Raw genomic sequence first — 17,154 nt, 5'->3', positions numbered from 1 at the left:
AAACAGCCAGGCTCAGAAAGTACCAAGGATCCCCCGATGCTGCTTATTCTAGGAGGTCTGGATTGTCTTTAATCTAGTTGAGGGTTGTACTGATAGTATGATCTCCATTTTATTGTTTTACTTACATTAATTAATAAATCCATTTAATCACATTTCCATTTCTGTACGCACCCAATTCTCTTACTAAAATCAGACATAAATAAATATTTAAATACATACATTGAATATTTTCCCATACAAATGTAAGTTTCTGATTATTTAAAATATAAATATATGACTTTCCACAGACATCTACATAGAAATTGCTAGGCCTAAACTATATATTATTAAAAGAATTGGGGGGGGGGAAATAATGTTTCATTGGGAATGACATCATGATGAATTCAGAGAACAGCCACCCTGAGTAATTGGGTACCTTCTGATTGATACATTAGGCTTGGAACCATCAACTGGAACAATTCTAATAAAACTTTCCAAGATTAGATTTCTTCAATATCCATAAGAACCTCTTACGCTGCTTAAGATGCCATGCAAATTGATTATGAAAAGTGGGTAAATATATTGCTATTACTGCTAATGTTATTAAACCGTAGCAATATTATTCTATTAGGTTGTTTGCTTTTAGAATGACATGGAGATATATTATTTAAGACAAGAGTGGACAATCTGCCCCTCTGGCTTGCATGAGGTCCTTCAACTCATTTTCATGTGCCCTCCGTCTAATTAGGAAGGCCTTTTCAGGCATGTTATTCAAACACAAATCAACTATCTTTTCTCCAGCAGCCTGTTCTAAGATGTGGAAAACAGAGCAAGCTGGGGGGGTCCGAAAGAACGTTTATTAAAAATGTTCTGTTAGCAAAAGAATAAGAAGACTTGCAAAAAGGGGGACAAGAGATTGGTCTTGTGTATCTTTGACTTTAAGGCTGCTACCGTTGGTAGATACTGTCCCTCCCTCTGTAATTATTCTGGCAGCTCTGCAGCCATGGAAGGCAGCAATGGTAATAACCGCATTGTTCTCCCCAGTCTAATTTAAGGTACTACTCTCGGTTTGTCCAAAATGGAGACGAAAGAAAGATTGAAATGCATCCCAAGCACGCAGTCTGTTGCATGTCCAGATCCAATAAGAAATGCATCTCCTGAGGCAAGGAGATCTGGGAAGAGTTTGGCAAGAGGGAACAAAACAAGGATGTAAGCGCGAAGTAACCATCACAAGCCAAAGATAGATTGGAGCTGTCTGTGCTTTGCTTCTCCCAGTAGGTGTCTGTCTTTCTTTCTTTCTTTCTTTCTTTCTTTCTTTCTTTCTTTCTTTCTTTCTTTCTTTCTTTCTTTCTTTCTTTCTTTCTTTCTCTTTCTTTCTTTCTTTCTTTTTTTCTTCCTTCCTTCCTTCCTTCCTTTCTCTCATTCCTCTCATTCCTTCCTTCCTCTCATTCCTCCTCCCTCCCTTTCTTCCTTCCTTACATCCTTCCTTCCTCCCTCTCTCTTTATGCCTTCCTTTCCTTTCCTTTCCTTTCCTTTCCTTTCCTTTCCTTTCCTTTCCTTTCCTTTCCTTTCCTTTCCTTTCCTTTCCTTTCCTTTCCTTCCTCTCATTCCTCCTCCCTCCCTTCTCCCTCCCTCCCTCCCTCTTTCTTTCTTTCTTTCTTTCTTTCTTTCTTTCTTTCTTTCTTTCTTTCTTATATCCTTACATCCTTCCTTCCTTCCTCCCTCCCTCTCTCTTTATTCCTTCCTTCCTTCCTCTAATTCCTTCCTTCCTTCCTCTCATTCTTCCTCCCTCCCTCCCTTCCTTCCTCCCTCCCTCCCTCCCTTCCTTCCTCTGTCCCTCCCTCCTTCCCCCCATCTCTTCCTCCCTCTCCCTCTCCCTCTCTTCATTGGCAATCCCTCTTGACCCTCCCTGGAAACCACATGCCTAGGCCCCTGCCAGAGCAAGTGCATGCCGAACTGTTTTAGGAAGCCCGGTCCCTCGGAGGAATCAATCATTCTCTATTCTGGAATCTTGCCTCCCGACTGATGTATCTGAATTACAGATTAGCGGGCAGCAGTGGCACAGTGGAATTCATTTAAATGAATAGCTCTCTAATTTATTAAAGAGGTTATATAGGCTGCAGGTATCAGCAGTATATCAAATCCGTGGAGGAGGAGGAGGAGGAGCGGCTGATTCCTTCTCTGATCTTCTGAGCATCTTGCCCTTTTCTGCCTTTCTGCCTTTTGGTTCTTTTCAGATGATTTAGGGTGGGATGGCAGAGGCTGGGAGAAGAACATTTGGAAAGGCTTCTGAGCACCTGGGGAGGATGCCGGAAAGGTAGAAAGCTCAGTGTCCATTCTCAGATTAACCATGAGCTCTGTGACAGGGTTCAGCTTCTAAACCTGCCTGCAAGACATACCAGTGACCGTTTCGTTAGCCTTTGAGCTGACAGGAGAAAGACAAAGTCATAGCCAGCTCTGAGGACATCCCCTCTCTTGCTGAAGCTGGAGGCCAATTCTCCAAATCTGATCTCCTCCCCGCCCCCACACACTTATCAATTCATTTTCCGAGTATCTTACCATCTGCACGTTGGTAATTTTATCCCATGAACATCACAGCAGCTCCCGAGAGTGAATGTTTTTAAGTTTATTGCAGTCAAAGACCAGAGACCAGAACAAATAAAAGCACTCAAATGAATATCCAGTTAAAATTCTAGAGTAAAATAATAACAGATAAAATCTACATTAAAATCACAATTTGGCATCCAGTCTTCAGCTGCACATGTATACATTTATGTTTATGTAGATGGCAGAGTGCAGGCTGTAGACGTACTGTACAGTAGATGTGTACACATGTATAATAACTGTAAGGGCCTTCTAATTTAAAACCACCTCCAATGTTAAGAGGAACACAGCAAAGTCTTTACATGGTGAACATGTCATTTGGTATGTAGCTTAAGTGTCTGAATACAGGTTCTAGAGCAAGGGTAGGCAACCTTGGCTCTTTTATGACTCGTGTACTTCAACTCCCAGAATTCCTTTGCCAGCCACGCTGAGGAGAAAGGGAGAGGTTTCCAAGCTGAACCAGGCTGGCTCAGGAATTCTGGGAGTTGAAGTCCATGAGTCATAAAAGAGCCAAGGTTGCCTACCCCCGTTCTAGAGGCTTCATTCACACATTGCTGCAAACCAAAGATGGCCAACTTCTGTCAACTTAAGAATCCCACCAGGCTTTCTGCAGCAAGTTGGAAGCCAAATTCCAAATCTGAATGAAGCGCTCTTTGAAAGGATGTTTCAGGTACTCAAAGAAATAAAATGGGTCCCTTAAGAGAAACATCATGGACATAATTTAAATGCTACACTAGACAAACTCAGATCCGAGTCCAGCTTCAATCATTAAAAAGCCTGGGATTTCATGCCAATCATTGTCAGCCCCAAGCTGCCTTCCAGGATTTCTTCATAATAAAATGGAGGTACGCTGATTTGCGCTTTTGGAGGAAAAGTGGAAGATAAAGCTAACAACAACAACAAAAAAAGAATATTTGTAAGAGCTCATCCATTTTGGCCCTTCAACTCCCCTGTCCTTCAAAAATGAGGAAAAAGCCCCCAAGTGTTTGATCTACTCAGTCCAGAAGAATACAGAAAGGCCAATGCTGAAGTCCATTTTTGATCCCTCTCTTTTCGGTCACTGTTTTCAAATAAATACCTATTGGCTGAGTTTGTATGGCATACAAAGAGAGTTTTAATACAGGGGCATTCAGAGGTGAGATAGAAATATCCCTGTTTAAAGCATGTAAGGGCACATGCTTTAAAAAATATTTGGTCAAAGAAATGTTCATTTGTACGGAACTGTGTAAGCTTGACAAATGGGCTTATTGTGTTTGCCTACAAAATTCTTGTAACCGTGCACATTTAAGTATACAAACAATAATTTAACTGCATTTGCTTAAGATCTGACAAACCTCCAATCTAGCATCAGGTTTTCTCTTTGAAATAAATTAAGCATACGGAAATGTGAAAAGATAATGTTTCTCCCCAATTATACATAAAGGTTAGCATTGAACAGGAGTACGTTGGAAATATTTTGAGAAAAACGACCTTTTTAAGATAGAGGACAATTAGGGTGGGCAAACTGCTTTTAAATTACAATTTTCAAATCCTACAGATTTTCTGAATAATATATTGTTGGTTTTTTTTTTTTAAAAAAAAAACCTTCTTGTGATTCCTATGTATTTCAATGCAGAAACACAGAGATGCATTCCTTTTATCTGAAACTTTTTTTTTTGTAACGTTAATGGAAGAATTAAACAAAAATGGTGGGTTGAAAAAAAACAAAGCCTCTTAGTGATGGCTGAACTTTAGGGTGTTGTTGCAAATCAACAAATCCACGAACTTCCAGGGAGAAGCATACCCCACTGGGCTCGGCAATTTTCCAGTTGCCGTTGGGAAATAGTGAAACTGTGTGTTACGTATATCTCTTCTCTAAAGGAGAGTGTGCCAGTGTCAGCATTAAACAGTGAGACTTCAAGATAGCCTTGTCAGGTTAATTGATCTTGAGTCATTTCTTTTCCTGTCACAGCTGTCTGTCTTCTCATCCACCATCCATCACTCTGACAACCTGTCAAGAGTACTACGGGACTAAGCTCCATTTTGCCTTCATTCAATAACATTATGAAATTGATACCTACACTTCCATTGATACTAATTTCTATAAGCCATGAATCAGAGGACAGGTGATTTACTTCTGTAGCAGTCACAAGTTCCCAATAGCTTGAGAAGCGAAAAGTAGCATTTTGGTGGCCCAACAGAGGAGGGAGGATGAAGAAAGTTTGAGTTTCAGTTTAAGGAAAAATGGCCTTGGCATAAGACAATATTCTAGCTCAATGGGGGTGGGGGGCAGTAATGTTCTTCACCCTCCCCTTCTTCACTCCAGCAATGTTTTATTGGTCTTGAATGGTCTTAATTTCCTTGGGAGTTTTTGAAGAAGTTCTTACATCTGATAATTTTCTTCTGGTTTGTAATTATGGTGATTATTTCATAAGGATCTGCCTCTTGCACACATTTGTACAAACTTTTATAGTCACCTGGATTCCATAAACCTGCTCTTTTTAAAACAATATAGCAGTGTAGATAGAAATGCAGTATTGCAAACTTTATTCTATTCTATTCTATTCTATTCTATTCTATTCTATTCTATTCTATTCTATTCTATTCTATTCTATTCTATTCTATTCTATTCTATTCTATTCTATTCCTGCTCTGTTCTGTTCTATTCCCTATTCCCTATTTTCTATTCTATTCTATTCCATTCCATTCCATTCCATTCCATTCCATTCCATTCCATTCCATTCCATTCCATTCTATTCTATTCTATTCTATTCTATTCTATTCTATTCTATTCTATTCTATTCTATTCTATTCTATTCTATTCTATTCTATTCTATTCTATTCTATTCCTGCTCTGTTCTGTTCTATTCCCTATTCCCTATTCCCTATTTTCTATTCTATTCTATTCTATTCTATTCTATTCTATTCTATTCTATTCTATTCTATTCTATTCCATTCCATTCCATTCCATTCCATTCCATTCCATTCCATTCCATTCCATTCCATTCCATTGCATTGCATTGCATTGCATTGCATTGCATTCCATTCCATTCCATTCCATTCCATTCCATTCCATTCCATTCCATTCCATTCCATTCCATTCTATTCTATTCTATTCTATTCTATTCTATTCTGAATTCTATTCTATTCTATTCTATTCTATTCTGAATTCTATTCTATTCTATTCTATTCTATTCTATTCTATTCTATTCTATTCTATTCTATTCTATTCTATTCTATTCTATTCTATTCTATTCTATTCTATTCTATTCCATTCTATTCTATTCACAGAATTCATGGTGGGCTGGACTTGGCTATCTTCTGGGAATGTAAGGACTTTAAACTGATGGTGCATTTATCCCCACCCTCGGACTCTACCTGCTCATCTCCTATAATTTTGAGTATTAAAAATTTGATATTTTTAATGTACATTATCAGGTATGGAAGACCAGGTGCACATGTGAAGATTCAGTTAAGCTGTTTATTGCACAGGAATTTTCTTAACTAATAGTCAGCATCTGGTTAGCATTAGATAAGGGTCAATGACACTCAAGGAGAGATGGATGTAGTTTGTGGCTATGTAAGGATTCTAGGCTGATCTCTCTTTTTACTTTGGCCCCATATTCTGCCATACCATACCTCCCCTAGTCCGTAATTGTTCTGAGATAGATGGATAGATAGATAGATAGATAGATAGATAGATAGATAGATAGATAGATAGATAGATAGATAGATCCACACATTACAATTATTTATTTTTAGATTTTTTATCCTGCCTTTATTACTTTATAAGTAACTCAAAGCAGTGAACATGCATAATACCTCTTCCTCTTCTTATTTTTTCTCCAAACAGCAACCCAAATGCCAGTAAAATGTTATGAAAGCTCATATTGGAAACCATGGGCATTAGACACTGGCTTCTTATTGTCACATCAGAACAAATAGCCCAAGGACACAGATCCTGAATTTGCCATTTTGCATATCCCAGTAACTATACGATCAAGAATGTAATTTTAATCCTTATTATGAAATTGGAGCCATAGGTGACAAGCAATGACACTAAAATAAATCTCGGACTTTTTAAATGAATATGCGTGAAATCTGAGCAAACGAAAGCAGACAAATATGGGCACTGCTAAGAATTGCTTTTGTGTCATGATGCAACAAAACCTGAATCAGCTTAGTAGGATTAACAAGCCAGAGAATCTTATTTTATTGCTATGGATTTGCTCAGCTATTAGCCAACCTTCTGCTTCAGTTCTGTGATATTCTTTGCCAGATGAAAAGAGGAGGGGAAAGAAGGCATTTAACAATAATAGCTTCTTTGAAAAGGCTTACTCCGGTCAGTTAAAGACTTAGCAGCTGTACCTGCGTAAAATGTTAAGCTTGGTCAGAGTTAACCCTGGTTGTTTTCAGTGGCGTAGCGTGGGTTGTCAGCACCCGGGGCAAGGCAACCGGAAGCGGAAATAGAGGGGCGGGCGGGCGGTGACGTCACGGCACTGCTGAAAAGACGTGCCCCGCAGCAGCGTATACTTTCCAAGAAGAGTCGCGCGCATGCGGGATGCTTCCGGGTCCCTCTCGAGGGTGGCTGGGCGGGGCTCCGACCTGCAAGAGCCGCTGCATTCAAGCTCGCACATGAGCCCCGCTAAATAAAGCCACGCATGTGCACGAAGCTAGGCCGGCCAGCCAGCGGGTCCGTCTTCGCTCGGCCAAACCTGCCAGGGCGCCTGCGGGGCGCTTGTGGTTGGCCTGAGCCTGGGCGGAGAGTTGGCCGCTTCTATTTATTTTATTCAGTTTATGTGGCCGCCCATCTCACCTGCCGGACTCATTTCGCTTTGCAAGAAAGAGCAGCTCGAGAGCGGAGCCAAGCCAACTCTGTGCAGCCCTTGGGGCTCCCTGAGCAGCTCAGTGCAAGCGTGCCCCCCCCAAATGTTGCGCCCGGTGCGGCCGGACCCCCTGCACCCCCCACGCTACGCCACTGGTTGTTTTAAATGTTTTCAATGGTCGCATGGCTTAGAATGCTATGCAAAATCAGTCTGTTTGCTTAGCTACAGTTCAGTGCCTTATGTAAACTAGACAATGGGTTAATTCAGTAAAGTCTGTTGTATGCATGCAATCAGGATAGGGGCGAAGAAGCCAATGTCCTGCCACACCAGCTTGAGGCTGCATGAGCCAAACAGGCATAAGCCTGATGTACAAAAAGGAATGAATGCTGCAGTATATAAAACACACCTTATGACCAGGAGAGATTAGAAAGCTGATATGGTGTTATTCCAATTGATTTTGCTGTGTATTTATACTTGAAAGTAAAGAGCAGACACACTGGAAATCAATCGGGCTCTGTGCTGTATCTTCACTCCCTCCATAGTACCATTTGAATGAAACACTTATATCATTTTTATGGCATGTCTCTGATAGAGATGAGTGATCCAGGAGATTAATGGCCACCGCCAAGACCTTTACACAGCAACCTCCTGGCTCTGCCATCATAAAGCTTGCGGTTCTGCAGTTCAAGGTGCCCTCTAGGGAAACTTGGCTGCAAGCAAAATAAGAGCTAAAATTCATGATGGCAGGAAAAAAAAAGATGGGAAGCAAGCCAAGAGATGGGTTCTTGAGGACTTCAACCTCTTGGGAGAGAAAAGAAAATGGGGGCCAAGAAGTGTGGGTGTTCAGTGGTGCAACTTCCGATTTCAAACAGTCTAACAGGGCAAAGTGAGAAGTGGTACCATTGAAATCATATCTTACATGTCTTCCAGGAACACAAAGTAACACGCTTGGGGTTGCTCCTCATGTTTTCATGACAATAAAACCCATGCAAGCTAGGTTGCTGAGAGATGGTGACTGGTTCTAGTGCATCCAGGAAGCTACATGAGTGATTAGAGACTTGAGCTTGAATTTCATCAGTACCAGTCCAATGCTTTAAATCATTATACTACACTCCTTCTTCTTGAGCTTGGATTATAGAACTTGAACTTCCAGAAGACCTCCAAGGTCCCTTCCAGATTCTATTCTATTCTATTCTATTCTATTCTATTCTATTCTATTCTATTCTATTCTATTCTATTCTATTCTATTCTATTCTATTCTATTCTATTCTATTCTATTCTATTCTATTCTATTCCATTCTTAGAGCAAATCTGTTTAAAGTCCCATATCAAAACTGAAAAACAGAGAAAAAAATAGTCAATTGATTGTTAATATCTTTGTGCTGCAATGAAGTTTGGAGCTACTTCCAATTTTTGACATGCCAGAATAATGCAAAGTTTATGCTACACTGATTGCTACACATGTCAACTAAAACATCCTAAGTAAACCAAAATACCCAGCAGCCCCAGCAGAAGAAAAATAGGATTCATCTACAACATACACTGTAATGACTCCAACAGCCCCTACATAGGACAAGTAGACAAAAGGCTGTCAGAACACATCCATGAACACCAAGTAGCAGTCAGAAGACATGATAAAAACTCTTTAATTCCACACAGCATGGACGGACTTAACCATCATTTCAATTGGGAACCTGTGACCGTCCTAGACCAAGCCAAGTCCAAAAATGGTAGAGAATTTCTAGAAGCCTGGCATTCTGACAAATTAGCCATCAATAGGCACATAGACATAAACAGTGTCTATACACTATGCGAAATAGACAACAAGCCAAAAAGGGAACAAAATGACCAAAACACCTCTCCACCAGCAATCAACACCTAGATGAGCATAGGTTAACTCCAAAATTAACATCAGATCAACAAGCAAGTAAACAATGCTCCAATCAAGGAATTGCCAAACAAGCCAACGATAAGCAGCCCAACCAAAAAACTCCTGAAGACCAACAGTGACAGGGCAAGCCACTAGAATATAAACATTCTTTACTAGCAATGACAATGTTACCTAGTTTGGATAATGAAATGTCTGCAAAAAAACAAAAACAAAAACAAAAAACAGCCAAGCTCATAGGACCCCTCATTTCAACCCTAAGCTACAAATATTCTCCTTTAATTGAAGTAACGGATGGAAGCTTATAAAAGGGAGATCCAACTTAGAAGTAAGGAGAATTTTCATGACAACAATTAATCAACAGAGCACTAGAAGTTGTGAATAATAATAATAATAATAATAATAATAATAATAATAATAATAATAATAATAATAATAATAATAATAAGAAGAAGAAGAAGAAGAAGAAGAAGAAGAAGAAGAAGAAGAAGAAGAAGAAGAAGAAGTTGGAAGGGAGCTTGGAGGTCATCTAGTCCAACCTCCTGCTCAGGCAGGAAACCCTATACCATTTCAGACAAATGGCTGTCCAGTCTCTTCTTAAAAACTTCCAGTGTTGGAGCATTCACAGTTTCTAGAGGCAGGTTGTTCCACTGGTTAATTGTTCTAACTGTCAGGAAGTTTCTCCTTAATTCTAGGTTGCTTCTCTCCTTGACTAGTTTCCATCCGTTGCTTCTTGTCCTGCTTTCAGGTGCTTTGGAGAATAGCTTGACTCCCTCTTCTTTGGGGCAGCCCCTGAGATATTGGAAGACTGCTATCATGTCACCCTCCTCCTTCTCTTCATTAAACTAGACATACCCAATTCCAGCAACCGTTCCCTATATGTTTTTTTTTTAATTTTTAAGAGATTATAGGGACATTTTTGTGGAATTGTATTGGGTTTCCTTCTTTGGGCAGAGGGGGTGGACTAAAAGACCTACATGTTCCCTTCCCACACTGTTATTCCATGTTCTATGCTGCACGTGTGAACTCCTTCGTATGAACATGGTGAGAATGTGGCGAGGACAGATTAAGAACACAACCAAAAAAAAAATCCTAAGAAAGCAAATGCTGAAGAGGCTTTCCCAGGAAGACAGACCAGACAAATGTGCAAAAGCAGCCTCTTTTGGCAGAGTGTGGAATTCAGTTAGTGTCCTTTTGTGTTGAGACAGAAGAATACAAAAGCCACTGGATGAATATTTCCTACTCTAGTCACCCTCTTTCAGATCAGCAAGTGCAAGTTTGGCTGGCGGCCCAAATCTGCCAATAAAAATTAAGAAATTGATTTTCTTTTGTTTGCCCAACAGGATGAAGGCTCTTTTTATGAGACAGTAAATGCAATCCATCTCTGAGCGCAGCCAGATTTTTAATTGTATTTGTTGTGCTTTCACTTACTCTGTTTTATGAGTTGCAGTTTGCATTCTTCCTGGCTCAGAAAGCTTTACCCTGAAGGAAAGAATGAGTGCTGGATGCTGGATTCTGTAAAAGGTTAGGGATTTTAAACAAGAGCAGTTGATGGAGCCAAGGTGGTGGTTGTTATTTAATTGATAACATTTGCTTTGAAACCAGCTAATACACAAGCTAGTTAATTGCATGAAGATGAATTAAGAAACTTCCTTTTAAAAAAAAGTGAGCTATGCAGAGTTCCCACTATGAGTACTGTGGGATTACACTGAAGATTTATGTCTTATTTTTGTATTTAAGTCAAATGTTTTCACTGGGAAGTCAAGACAATGCAGATGTGGTCTCACAAAAAGCCACACACACACACCCCGAGACATAGGTTGAACCACGAGATGCTGTCTGCCCTTTCATTGTCCCAGGCAACCAAATATTCAAGGTGGAAGTTCAACCTTAATTCCACAGATTCCAACCTTGCAGCTCAACCCAGAAGTTTGCAAGCAATCTTTTGGCAATTGGGAAGCCATATTTGCCTTCTCTTATTTTCCAATAGGGATGCGGTGGCTCAGTGGGTTAGGACACTGAGCTTGTCGATCAGAAGGTCGGCAGTTTTCGGGTCAAATCCCGAGTGCCACCTAACAGAGTGAGCGCCTGTTACTCGTCCCAGCTTCTGCCAACCTATCAGTTCGAAAGCACGTAAAAATGCAAGTAGAAAGATAGGGACCACTCCGGTGGGAAGGTAACAGCGTTCTGTGCGCCTTTGGCATCTAGTCATGCCGGCCACATGACCACGGAGACGTCCTCAGACAAGCGCTGGCTCTTCGGTTTTGAAACGGAGATGAGCACCGGCCCCTAGAGTCGGAAACGATTAGCACGCATGTGCGGGGGAAACTTTACCTTTACCTTATTTTCCAATAGCCAAGAACTGTACTTTTGCAATATGGTAATGCAATGATATCATGCAGGCGGGGGTGGGGGGGGACAGAGCCAGTATTTTGCATTTTAATGTTTTATAGAAAGTGTAGAAAGAATTAAAACATTTTGTAGATTTGTTAAACTGGCTTGATAGCTTACACAGACTTCAGTCCTGTTTGTGGCTCCGATCCAACAGTTAAATTACAACTCTGTTCAGTGATCTGCTGCCAAATGTTGGTGATAGCACTTTTGGGGGCTGCATATAGAGTTTTTTTCTTAAAAAAATCAAATTATGGACATTTAGTGGCTTGCAAGCCATGATCCAGTTAAGGAGTGATACATAATAGAGACTGAGGCAAGGAGAATGTCAGAATGCTGAGGGGTGGGTATGCGTGTGCATTTTACTTTTTGTATAAAAATATTTTATATTTTTGAAATATTTTTATATATGTGAAAGGAGTAAAACTGAGGCTTTCAGAGACATCTGTTCCCTAGAGGTTTCCAGTGGTATGAATCACCTGGATTCATAGTTGGAAGCTGTCAAAAACTGATGCTGATATTTCTCATTTAGGAAGAAATCAGCTTTACTGGCTGTAGACTCTGAAGCAATAAAAAAATAAGCCAAAAAAACTGCTGTTGATCTCTGTTCATTTTCCACCGACTTTTTTCAAGTATTTTTTATTAAGAATAGAAGAATAGAAGAAATAAAAATCTAAACAAAAACTACAAAAATATAAGAATGCAAAAAAGGGGGACAATGTAAGAAAAAAAAGAAAAGGAAAAAAAGTTCCACATCATCCCAGCAAGTAAAAGCATTTTTAACATTTTATAACCATCTCATCATATAATGTATACTCTCTTCACCTCATAACCCATCTCTTAACTAAAAAACCAAATCCCAAAGTCTCATCATTTGTTCTTTATCAGCAAAAGTCCAGTAAGAGAAACCAGTTATAATTGGTTTTTTTATTATTATCTTTAACCTTCATCAAATAAGCCAACCCTGTATTCCATCCCTGAACTGTAAAAAATCTTATAGCTTGTTTTCTATTCATCTCTTTTTTGACCCAAGAATCTTTCGAAACTTTCACTAGACCTCTTTTATAAATCCAATATGAACTGTCCAGAGTCACTTGGGTTATCTCAACAATCTCTTTTTTCCTCTAGAGATATTTTAATGGTCTGGATCCAGCATCTAGCTGTGGTTTTCCTTGTAAACTAGCTTGTCAGCTTGCCATATAGCACTCACTAGAATCTTCTCTCTGTTTTCCACCAGTTCTTTGGGCATCCAGATGCATCTGCAGCTCACATGCTTTGGGGTCTACTTGGGACAATTTGCTTGCCTAGTGTCCCTGGGAAGTTTTCAAGCAAGACACCAAGAGAACAGATCTCTGTACTTTTTCATTTCCAGCATCTAGCTCTCAGAGATATACTATCTCTGAACTGGGTATATTGCAGTTCATACAAGAAAAGATATTTATACTTCATACAAGAAAATATATTTAAAAGAAAAAAAATGGTTTTGGAATCCTAAAATTAACTTGGTTTTGGGGTGTGTGTGTGTGTGTGTGTGTGTGCACATGCATGTGTGTCTGTGTATAAGTGTGAGTGTCTTCCTCTCTCTTTTACTATGTGGTCTTTCCTGCAAAACACATGGATATTCAAGCTCTCTACAATGTATTAAAACACAGAACTATCGAAACCTATCTTAGCCTACTCTAGTGTGTTGTAGGAAAAAAAACCTAATTGTTTTTGGATTTATGTCAATGCCTACAAATTAGCACGTACCAATATTCAGCTATCCTCCAGCCCTCTAATCCTCAGAAAGAAAGTAGGAAGCTATAGAACATTGTTTCTACCTCTAATGGAAATTTGAGTAGTGGAAAATTGGGAGAGTACCATTGTATGTTGATACAAATATTATAAAACACATAGGACCCTATCTAATCTCTAAGAAGGTCAGTAATGCTGCTATTTACTTGTAGCACCCTCACTCAGAATGGCCATCACCCTTCTAGTGTTTAATGAAATCTTGTTTAGTTTTCAAACAACATGCCTCCCTTTTGCTTGCTGAGAAAACAGAAATCTTGTAAGTCTCATAAAGGTTATTGGCTCAGCACCTGTACCATGGGTAGCCACTTCCTGTGCGGTATCGTCTATCGCTTACATTGACAACAGCAACTGTAGTCAAAAGGACAAAAAAAAAAAGAAGAGAAATGCAAGCTTGTTAAATTCAGTTTACAATAAAGAAAGACTAATGACTTTCTTCTGAATACAATTTCTATCATGGCTGCCAGATATTCGGACTGATTAAGCAGCTTTTTTAGGTTCCATTCAGGAGGAATCAACAGTATTTTAAAAGTCCTAACACACACACACACACACACACACTCACACACACACACACACACACACGGCATGGACAAGTCTTCCCTTCACTATTGCATCCCCATCCCTCCCTCTCTTGTTCTTTGCGTTATTTTTGGCATATTACCTGCCACTTGGTCCGATCTACAGCGCCTCTTGAGTGTTGTTTCGAGTTTTGTGCACAATGATGTGACGTTGAAAACTCAGCTGACCTGTTGTGCATGGTTTGACACCTTCCATCCTCTCTCATCCAGACTTGGGACCAGCAATGGCGGGGTTACCCCCCTCCCCCCATATCCCATCTCCAAGTTTGTTTGTGTTTTTTTTTTAAAAAAACCCTTTTTCAACAACAGATGTTGGAGGTCTCTCTTGATGCTGACTCCTGTTCCATAAAAAAAAAAAGAAGAAACGGTGCAATTTTGAATAGATCAGGTGACATCAGAAAGACCTGTCTGCTGCCCGTAGACTCAGATAAAAGGCTCAGAAAATGAAATGTATTGAGTCTTCCTCATTTCAAAGAGAGCCTCAAGACAGTAGAAGAAAAATTACTCTAAGCATCATTTCCCCCCCCCTCTCTCTCTCTTCTGGCTTAACAAATTGCAGTTCTTTGATTAAAAAGCCAAGGAGAGTGTTGATCTCTGTCCTTTTTCTTCTCCTCCTCCTCCTACTGGGAATCTGGGGCTTTCTTGCACATTTGGCTTCTTGCAAACAGACAGTGGAGGGCCTTGTAGGTCTCTGTGAAATCTTGGAGCTGAGGGATATAAGCATATGTCTTGATTTCCAAGTGCCAATTAAATCCTAACTATCACGAGGACAGGAGTAGACATGGATTTTTTTTCGTGTCTGTGTTTTTGCGTGTGTGTGTCTTGCAACAGCCTTTCTGTCCTGCCTAAGAACTACAGGGGATGTTACTCAAGTCTGGGACATCACTGGAATAGACATTTTTATTTTTTATTTTTTGTGGGGGAGAGACGGGATTTTGGCACAGGGGGTTATGCAAGGAAAAGGGTGCTGTTATGTATGGGGGTTTAAGAGATGCAGTAAGCCACAGCATAGCCGATACCACCAGGTGGCGCTGTACCGAAACTACTGTGGCTGGTTAGTTTTCGGCGGGAAACGAAGGTTTAAACTGATTGGCTGAGGGCGTACCTGGCCAGGGATATAAAGGTACAGGTAACCTCTATTTTCCCAGAACCCCTATGCTGTACTCATCGGCCTGGCGTCTTTCCCGCGTTCCAGAACCCACTACACAATAGGTGCCTGCTGAGAATTTCTCCTTTCACTCTTACTTCCCTCCTCCAGGATAATTCAGCCCATAATTCAGCGGAAAGAGCCCAAAGGCCACATTTCATTTCAGAAATAGCAGCCCCATTTTTTTATTTTTTACTGCATTGCCTGTGTGGATATGGTACCCACATGTGGAACTGGAACTTATTTTTCCAAAGCATCAGAAGGCAAGACAAAAAAAAACAACGGATGGAAACTGATCAGGGAGAGAAGCAACCTGGAATTAAAGGAGAATTTTCTGACAGGGAGAACAATTAACCAGTGGAACGGCTCGCCTTCAGAAGCTGTGGGTGCTTCATCACTGGAGGTTTTCAAGAAGAGACTGGACAGCCATTTATCCAGTAGGGCATAGGGTATCCTGCTTGAACAGGATCTGGACTAGTTAGGACTTCTAAGCTCCTTTCTATTTCAATTCTTTTGTAATACTGTATGAGAAATGCTCAGTTAGCCCCAGATGCTGCATTTGATCCCACAAGAAGGTGGTTGTTGATCTATGCTATGATGATGATGATGATGATGACGACGAGGTATCTCTTTATTTTTTAGGTCCTGTGGCTGTAATCAGTGGAGAAGAGGATTCTGCCAGCCCTCTTCATCACATCAACCATGGCATCACCACACCTTCATCATTGGACACTGGACCAGACACAGTGGTGATCGGTATGACCCGGATTCCTGTCATCGAAAACCCACAATATTTCCGACAAGGCCACAACTGCCATAAACCAGACACATGTAAGTAATTTTACTTTCTTTTTATATGACAAGATGGAGGTAGGAAAATAAAGCAAACCAAAAGGGAAAAAGAGATCTTACTGGAGAGAAAAGATAATAGCCTTTGTATGGTCCAGAAACCAGAAGAATCTTTTTTTTTGTCCTAGAATTATAACATTCATAGATGTGTTATACAAGGTGACATGACTGATTCACCATCCAATAATCAATTCTTGCAGATGCATCATAATCCTTGTAGAAGCTCATCAAAAAAAAAAAAAAGAACATTACAAGGAAGGCTTCCGTGATAACCTTTGATACAATCCTGAGTGTAGGTAATACAAGGAGAATGCGAGGCACATTTAGTACGTGAAGCAGTGAGAGACCTCCAGGTTTACTGAATGAAATAAATACATCATGCTAGGAAGCAAGAAATTGTTCTGTCTTCAACATCCCCATGTTTATAGTACCAGATATGTCCTATTAAACACAATAAACCATCCAGTTGTCATGACAAATCAGTTTCCTCTGTGATATCTTGACAAAATATGAGAAAATGAACCACTAGGCCTACTGAAATCAGAGCTGATCATTTGGCTACCAATATATAATTTGAAATCCTTTGGGGAAATTTGGATTTTGAAATATAGTCTGCAGTAGGCAAAGATTCTGCTCTTTTTTTTAAAGAGACCTGAATGAGCAAGGATTCAGTGTCCATATTTCTAAAAAAAAAGGCTTCTTCTATCCTGAGGTACCATATTTGATTCTGCTGCATTTTATTTCTCTTTCAATGGAACTAAATGGCATGATCTGGCTTATAAAGCCATTTCTTTTGAGGCCAGTTTAGCTCCAGCGGTTCATTTCTTGCTCCTGCCTTGATTCTCATAGAGTAAACTGCTTGTATCGACAGTGAATCTCTTTTTTATTTAAACTAAAGAACATCATGAGTGTTAACTCATCCTTACAAGTTAATCAGGACTCCTCATTCCCACAACGATTTAAAACATCACAGCCCATGTAATCACCTTGCAGGTTTCCCAAAGGGACTCAAAGCCAAACCATGGTGAATCAAACCACATGAAAATGTCCATCACCTCTTCCCCAACCACCTCATGTGCTTCATATCCATGTGCTTTGTCTGTGTTTCCTGTTATTAAT

At 40.0% G+C, this 17,154-nt stretch overlaps 1 protein-coding gene across 3 annotated transcripts in view; it reads left to right on the top strand.

Moving 5' to 3' along the window:
- The window catches only part of NTRK3 (neurotrophic receptor tyrosine kinase 3), a gene marked incomplete at both ends in the record, with an annotated part of 356,788 nt that overhangs the window by 206,812 nt on the left and 132,822 nt on the right, over positions 1-17,154 (top strand). For all 3 annotated transcript variants that reach the window (XM_083371339.1, XM_083371338.1, XM_083371340.1), the window contains one exon: positions 15,829-16,017. In XM_083371339.1, the coding sequence (XP_083227465.1) occupies positions 15,829-16,017 (189 nt within the window). The remainder of the gene's footprint in view (positions 1-15,828; positions 16,018-17,154) is intronic.

This window comes from Vipera ursinii (assembly GCF_947247035.1).
Source record: "Vipera ursinii genome assembly, chromosome: 11".
Classification (NCBI taxonomy): Eukaryota; Metazoa; Chordata; class Lepidosauria; order Squamata; family Viperidae; genus Vipera; species Vipera ursinii.
The sequence above is the reverse complement of the archived record's forward strand: the minus strand, read 5'-3'. Positions and strand labels throughout refer to the sequence as shown.